The sequence below is a fragment of the Crocuta crocuta genome, unplaced genomic scaffold (genome assembly GCF_008692635.1).
Source record: "Crocuta crocuta isolate KB4526 unplaced genomic scaffold, BGI_CrCroc_1.0 scaffold61, whole genome shotgun sequence".
Lineage (NCBI taxonomy): Eukaryota > Metazoa > Chordata > Mammalia > Carnivora > Hyaenidae > Crocuta > Crocuta crocuta.
In genome coordinates, this window is record NW_027528369.1 from 1636586 (window position 1) to 1644607 (window position 8022).

The following is an 8022-nucleotide window of genomic DNA, read 5'->3' on the forward strand; positions in this document are numbered from 1 at the left end:
AGAATCCCAGCAGTGCCTGGGAAGTGACATGGCCCTGAGTAGTTTTCTCCTTTGGTGCAAGCCTCAGATAAGGAGAGCATGCAGAGGAGGGAAAATGGATGGCCAGAGCGTGGAGCTAAGGCTATAAAATGTAGATAATGCAAAGTGCTAGGGACAGTTCTGAATCAGATTCCCCCCAAACTGGAAAGCACGGGATAAGAAGCGGAACAGTCTTGGGAAAGCTGTGATTGGATGAAACACAAACCCAGCAGGCACACGGTGGGAAATAATTCTTTAGCACAAAGAAATCTGAGCAGAGTCAGGAACTATCCCCTGGTGTTAGATTTCTTCAAAATAAGTTGGGCTAGCGAAAAGCAGTACAGTTCGCTCAGATAATTCAATTTCCCATTTCTCCACCAGCACACACTGCACTTCGCTGAAAGGGACGGTAGCGAAGGAAACATCTCAGGTATCGTGTAGGATGATGCGTGTTCGCTGAAACTCACCTATCTATCTCCCCAACCCCTGTTCACGCTCGCATTCCGGCCATGTAGCGCCGTCTCTGGTGGTTACTTTTTCATTTGCGTATTCAACTAAAACAGTTTTTGAAAATGGACTTGTGGGTGCCTGCGTGCCTCAGTGGGTTAACCGTCTGACTTCAGCTCAGGTCATGACCGAGTGGTTTGGGAGTTTAAGCCCCACATCTGGCTCTGCACTGACAGATCAGAGCCTGCTTGGGATTCTCTCTCTCTCTCAAAAATAAATAAAAAAAAAAAAATGGATTTGCAAGATGAATGTTTCCCCCTTTCAAAGTAAGAATTCATAGCTTCACACCTCTGAGGAGCACTGTTCACAGACTGTGATGTGAATGGCGCCCCCTAGAGCTGTGCTAGGAATAAGCTGCACAAGCACGTATGATGGATTTTTGGAAAATTCTCTGATGCTTTAGTAAAACTGACTAGAGAGCAGGGCCCTTTACCTCTCTTTTCAGGAGCTGGACAGAAGTTTGTGTTACAGGCTCGTAGCACCGCAGGTTTCTGACGGAGCAGACAGCTCGAGGAAGGCCGGCCCTGCTGGACGCAGTGGACCGAGCGGGTCTGGACGCCCCCTCCACAGGTCACCGTGCACTACGCAAAAGGGAAAGAGGCAGGAGTCAGCAACACTCAGCCGGAGGGTGTCCTGTCTGAGGTCAGTGATGTCAAATAGAATGGGATCTCCATGCTTCATGCCATGACCAGGGGCCCCGCTGGCAAAATGGGAATTGGCCAGAGCCCAGTATGTGTGCTCAAGTTCATGGAGCTACGTGATCTGATCGGAGCTAACACACAGGAGCTACGTGATCTGATCGGAGGGGGGTCTTAGACAAATGCTGTCTCACTCTCCCCAGAGTATGTATCTCCAGTTAAGTGACTCATAAAGAGCTTCCAGAAATACAGAAGCTGCCATAAGAATGCTGAAACCTAGGCAACTCATCATAGTATTTAAATAATTCCAAATAATCTCTGCACATGCAGTCGTGAGGGGAGAGATAGTTCGGAATTAGGACAGCAAGGAAATAATACTTCATCCAAGGCAGCTTTGGACCCGTGCCCTCGGTGGCGGCCAGCCAAATTCCGAGTTGGCACAGTGGGTGAGGTGCTTCCCAGAAATCAGTGATTTCTCTGTTAAATTAAAATGAAAAAAATAGATGGCTAACAAGGACTATCAACTGTTTTCATTTTTCCAGACACATATGGAAAGACAGTTTATAATAAAAGAATAAACAAAATATCGGGGGGAAAAAAAGCCCTTTTACATTGATTATTTTTTTGTTTTGCTGTTAAAAATTCACTACATTATTTTTCTTATTTTATTGCAGATAGGTGAAGTCTTCATCTTGGACAAGCAGCCTGATGTGAACTGGTATTTGGGAGGGTAAAAATGCGGGGCTGGAAAGACTGAGTTTTGGATTTAGCACCAAATTCAAATATAACTATAGGATTATTATCAGATTATCTAGACCAGGAGTTGGTAAACTGTTTCCTGTAGAGGCCAAGATGGTCAATATTTTCAGTTTTGGGGGGCATGTGGTCTTTGTTGCAACTCCTCTGCCTTTGCAGCATGAAAGCAGCCATGGGCAATATGTAAATAAGCAAGCATGACCGTGTTCTAATAAAACTTTATAAATAAATAGGTAGGGCTTGGGGGGCACAGACTGCCTGTTGGCAATTGTTTGCTGACCTCTTATCTAAATAATCTTAAGAGAATCAATTTCCAAACCTCTCAAGTGAGTGAAAGGGTGATAAAAACTTGAGCAAGAAGTCCATAGAGATATATAAAGCCCTGAGCATGATGTCTAGCCCATTAGAGATGACGATCATACTACTTTAGTTCTCAGATGCTTTTCAGTACATACAGGTACACATATTATACATACATATGTACATGTATCTGTATTTACAAACACATGTGGGTGCATATGTGTATACAGATACACACATGCATCCATAAGTGTTATTATACATAAGTGTGTATGTGTGAATATTTACATAGACACAAATCTGTACACATACATTTGTGCTTGCTCTTCCCCCCCCCCCCCCCAGCCCCTGTATTTAATGATGGGGTGGGCGGCACCTCTTAAGCTGGTGAGTTCTTTGAATAGCTATGTGACATCTGTTGGTTGGAAGGTTCAAGCCTTTGCTTCCCACACCAATCGCAGCCAATCAGAACCTAACCATTGTAACCAAAGTTTTGTCCAAGTCTTCTGAGATAAAGGGTACCTCTAACATCTAATGAATTTAAGAGCTGGGTGTCCTTGCCTGAATGGCCTAGCTCCGAGCTTTCCCTGTCTCCTCTACGAAATAGGGACAAAAATCCCCATGAACAAGGCTGTTTGACAAATGTTAGCTATTATTACGTTATTAGAAATATGACCTAAAAACCAAAGGAGTCAAGACTCTGAGCAGTTTTTCTAAAACACAGATTTGGGGCACCTGGGCAGCTCAGTAGGTTAAACGTCCAACTCTTGATTTTGGCTTAGGTCATGATCTTATGGTTCGTGAGTTTGATCCCTGCATCAGGCTCTGCACTGACAGTATGGCACCTGCTTGGAATTCCTTCTCCCTCTAAATAACAAACTAAAAACAAATATGGAAGACCCTAGTGGGGCAGCAGCAATAGTGAACACTTAGCACCAGGGGACGAGCCTGGCGTAAATATTTTACATTAGATACTCATGAAAAAAAAAATAGCTCTGTAAGATCTTATCATCTTGATCTTCTAGATGTGAATTCCAGAGCCCACAGCTGCTGGAACAAGCCCACAGGTGGTGGAGCTGGCTCAAGACCGCGAGCCGCTTTGCCTCCAGCACCTGAGCTTCCGTCCTTCCTGTTTGGACGGGTCCCTACAGGACAGAGGTGGGTGGGCTCCCTCCTTTCTGGGACTCTCACTTAAATACACACCTCCTGGACCTGGGCACGCTCACCTGCTGCCACGGTGAAGAATACCATCCAGCTGTCACGCTGAACCCGGGTCGGGCTGGACAAGCTGCCCGCTGACAGGCTTCTTCCAAGTCGAGATTCGGTTTCTTAATATGGCGGCACCTTCGCTCCGGAAAAGTGATCAGCTTTCCCTGGAAGGCCTTCTCGCTGCATTTCATCTCCCTCTTCCTCACACCCAAACCGCAGGTCATTGAACACTAGGAGCCAAGGAAAAAGGCATTACACAGGCAGAGCCCCATGGTCAAGTCTGCTGAGCAGATGTTCCCCCCCGTGTGAAAATCTGGCAGGTCAATCACATGTGCTCAAGGATCCTAAAGCTAAAGCGACCCCATCCCTCATACTAGAGACTTTGGGTTAGGGGTAAAGTCCCAGAGCTCATCAGCACCGTGAAACAAAATGAGGCGCCATCCAGCAGCACGAGACCCGTATGGCTGTGGGATGGGCTCCTAGAGAAGACCAGAGGGCAGAGGATGAGAGCAGGGTCTCTGGGGAGTGGTTCAGTGGATGTCCACATTTGGGGTGCATCATCTATGGGCCCAGGTCCACCTCAGACCTCTCTGAAGCCCCGGGGTCCGTGCCAAGGAGGCGGGACACGGAGATGAGGGTTAGAGACGGCTGAGTAACACTAAGTGAGAGGCCAGGTAACACTGCCTCTCACTTCACTGAGCTCCAGCCTGACGCTGTGTTGCAGGAGGAGAAAGAGAAATGGAGGCTGATTAAGGAAGTATGAGGACACTGGTTTCAGGTACGTTAAATGGATTGTGGGATAACACGAGGAGCCTTGACGACGGGAATCAGTAAGGCTCGGACACATTATAACTGAGTGTGACTATGATACGCAGTAAAGGAGGACACTGAACTTCACACAACAGCTCGGTGAGGGAGGGGCAGCTGTTGGATGAGGCGAGGCTCTGCCGTGTTCAGCGGGCAGCCTGGGGTCACACCCAGAGCAAATACTGAGGTTGCGAGCAAATGGAGGACATCTGGTTTACCCAAGCATTTATCTATTAGGGAGAGAGACAGGGCTTGAGCAGGGGAGCAGCAGAGAGTGAGAGGGAGACAGAGAATCCGAAGCAGGCTCCAGGCTCTGCGCTGACAGCTCAGATGCAGGGCTTGAACTCAGAAACCATAAGATCATGACCTGAGCTGAAGTCCGACGCTTAACCGACTCAGCCACGCAGCTGCCCCTTGGCTATATGGTCTTTTAAAGAAAATGGGTGGGAAGAGCAGTGGACGCATTGCTATGCGGGTGGCTTTTTATTTAGATGGAATAAAAGGGCACCGATGGGCTAGACACCCCGCCTCTCCCGTACCTCATCATCCCCACTAGGGACCGTTTCTCCTCCTCTGCCTCTGTCTTCCTCACCATGCTGCGATCTCCTGCGCAGCACAGACCTCGTCCCATCAGTTACTGACATAGACTTCAGGCTTGGCGCCTTTCCTCATGTTGCCTACAGCTGCGCACGCGCCCGAGTGTCCCAAGCTAGAAACCCAGGAGCCATCTTCACAGTCTACCTCCCTCCACCCACATATGCCCGAAGGCAGCAATGGCCTGTATAGGAACTCTCGAAGATTCACTCCTCTCCATGCCTGGAATCCTCTCATCCTTTGCCCCGATGACTGCAACCTCCCCGTGAGCGCCCTGCATCAGATTGTTCTACTTCTTCATTCAAAGGTCTAGGTGGCCCCGACACCGGGGTCCTGATGAAGCTTCCAGCTCCCACTCCATATTCATCCGGTCATGCTGGTTTGTGTGCTCTTCTCTCCTCTCTCCCTCCTATGGGGTGTGCTCGCCGTTGGGAACAACCTTCCCCCAACCCACCCTTGCCTAATTCTTGCTCATCCTTCAGACTCATGCTCCCCGGAAAGTCTCCTCTGACAAGGACTCCTCCTAGAGGAAGGGCTGGGGGACCCCAAGCTCTCCCAGTGGAGTAACAGACCCCCCCCCCCCCCCAAGNCACCCTGGCACAGGCCTGATCAGTGCAGTGGGTGCTTTCTCAGGGTTTACAGAAGAGTCAGGGGGGGAAGAGTGGATAATGAGCAGGCACCTGCTGTGTGTGTGGAAGAGGAAGAAAGTTTGATCATCTGGGTGCTGGTGGATGAGCTGAGCATTAAAAAAAAGAAAATAAAGGGATGCCTGGGTGGCTCTGTTAGTTGAGCATGTGACTCTTGACTTTGGCTCAGGGTCATGGGATTGAGCCCCACGTTGGGCTCCAAGTTGAGCATGGAGCCTGCTCAGGATTCTCTCTCTCTCTGCCCCTCCCTGCCCTGCTCATGCTCTAAAATATGTATACACACACACAGACACATATAAACAACCCCGCAGTACCTCCTCAACTCCTACCTCACTCCAGGAAGAGACAACCCACTGCAGCCGGCTGTTCTTGGGGCATCGTCCGGAGACACAGCCCTCCTGGGACTCTGGCCTAGGGACGCTGGAGCACAGGGTCTCTGGCAGATTCTCCGCCGCGGGGGGGCTTCGGCACAGGACTTCGCGTTTCCTCAAGCCTCGCCCGCAGGTCTTGGAACACTAGAGATGACAGAACAGAAGCCATTTGCATGCTGGTTGCCAATGATGTTCTTCCAGGTTAATCCTGAGAACCTATGAGTGAAGAATTTGCAAAACTATTTCTAAGCTCTCGAACCAAATGCCCAGTTCCATCCCTTGCAGGCAGCAGGAGGCGCCTTCCCTCCATGCAGAGGCCTTACATGCAGGTGGACGGTCCCTGTCAACACTGTGGATGCCCAGGGGCTGCTGGGTGCCCGGGCTGGAGATGGTTTCCTCCTCACGGCACACGTGATCACCTGGAGAATGGCACGTGGCCTGTTCGTTGGTAGGAGCGTGGCCCTGTCCGGCACAAGGCACAACTCGCCTGGGCACACGGCTAAGGAGGATTATTGTGCTTCTGATAGTATCCTAGAAATATATGTGCACATGAAATAGCAGCCCACTGTGACACTGATAAAAAATCGGTTGGGGATGTTCAACTCTTGTCATTCCTCCCCATCGGCTGCCTCTAGGCAGGGCTCTGTGCTAACTATTGGAGAATTAAATAGGCACTTGGCCAATGTCTGTGAAATGTCACAAGAACCCTGTGAAATAGACAAGGTGGGGAATAATCTCCTCGCTCTCAGATGAGTACTCAAAAAACTTGCAAGGTCCCTTAGAAGGTGTTGGCTGCAGGTCTGGGTCTGCCCTCAAGGGACACGTCCCCTCCCTGCATGAGATGGGCCCCTCTCTCTCGCCTTGGCTCCGCGTCAATATGCACACATCTGGGCACAATTCCAAGCCTGCTCAGAGGACCAACGTGACTCCTCGCTCTCCAGGGAGAGAGATGGTGAGGATGTTCTCATTATCTGCAAACTACAGCAGCAGGACATGTCTGCTCAATGCTACCGTCCCATTCTCCAGAAGAGCTGTCTGAGACTCAGAGAGCTTCGAGAACTTGACCAAGATCAAGTAAAGAGCCGCCAAGTCGTGGAGAGGGAGCAGGCAGCTGAAAGTGTCTGGTATCAGACGGGGCTGGGTACCACTGAGCATGTCATCCTTGTTCACACACAAAATTTCTAACTGGTTGGTCCTTGTTTCTCTTTTCTTTTTGTTTTCGTTTTTTTTTTTTTAATGTTTTATTTATTTCTGAGAGAGAGAGAGGCAGCATGAACAGGGGAGGGTCAGAGAGTGAGGAAGACCCAGAATCTGAAGCAGCCTCCAGGCTCTGAGCTGGCAGCACAGAGCCCGACGCAAAGGCTAAAACAGCCCTTTGAATTTTCCTCTTGTAAACTGTACCTCCTTACTTGCAAAGAAAGAAACCAGACAGAATACCATATCCTATTTAGACTTAACCTTCTGCTATCCATGAATATAGCCTTCATTCGAAACCGTATCTATGCAGGCTCAAGGATCCTCTTTCCTACCACTGGCTCTGAACTCCCTTTAAATAGAGTTGTAACATTTTTTTAAAATGCCACCTCCTATAATTTAAAAAAAAAATCTCTGTCCGAACTCTGTTGGGAATATGCTAGTACACTGCTATACTTTATCAGAAATCAATACTCCAGGATAATGCACCCTGAGGGAGGGCATGATAGAAACATGGTCACAGACTTCTACCTGGCTTCACTGTTCGGGCAACGAAAACACTGCATCTTGTTGATTATTCCATAAAATTGGCTTGACATTGTGGTTGAGCAGAGACTGACTGGGCTATTAGAGGGCAGAATTCTCCCGCTGGCGGATTTTGGACCAGATAAGTCTCTGTTTCAGGAAGCTGTCGACACCCTCCGTTGGGGGATGTTTATCTCTACAAAGTAGATGCCAGTAGCATCATTGTCCCGAGTTGGGACAGTCAAAGATGCTTCCAGAAACTGTGCCTGAGGGGACCTTGCAAACTCAGCCCCCACTGAGCACCCCTGAGTTGTGAACAGTAGGTAGCTCCATGCCTCGTCTGATTTTATGACTTTCTACCTTTCACTGAGAGTGTGTGACCGTAGGAAACTTGATGCCTGACCCCCCCTGTACCCCTCCACCCCCACGGCTCCTCCCCCAGGAAGGAGGGGCTGA

The 8022-nt window shown here is 49.2% G+C and overlaps 1 protein-coding gene across 1 annotated transcript in view; it reads right to left on the reverse strand.

The window, feature by feature from the left end:
* ADAMTS18 (ADAM metallopeptidase with thrombospondin type 1 motif 18) overlaps nt 1-8022 on the reverse strand; it is a 144325-nt gene that overhangs the window by 7327 nt on the left and 128976 nt on the right. The window contains exons 20-22 of the mRNA XM_077754169.1: nt 5806-5991; nt 3446-3658; nt 959-1106 (exon numbers count right to left, since the gene is read on the reverse strand). Of these exons, the coding sequence (XP_077610295.1) occupies nt 959-1106; nt 3446-3658; nt 5806-5991 (547 nt within the window). The remainder of the gene's footprint in view (nt 1-958; nt 1107-3445; nt 3659-5805; nt 5992-8022) is intronic.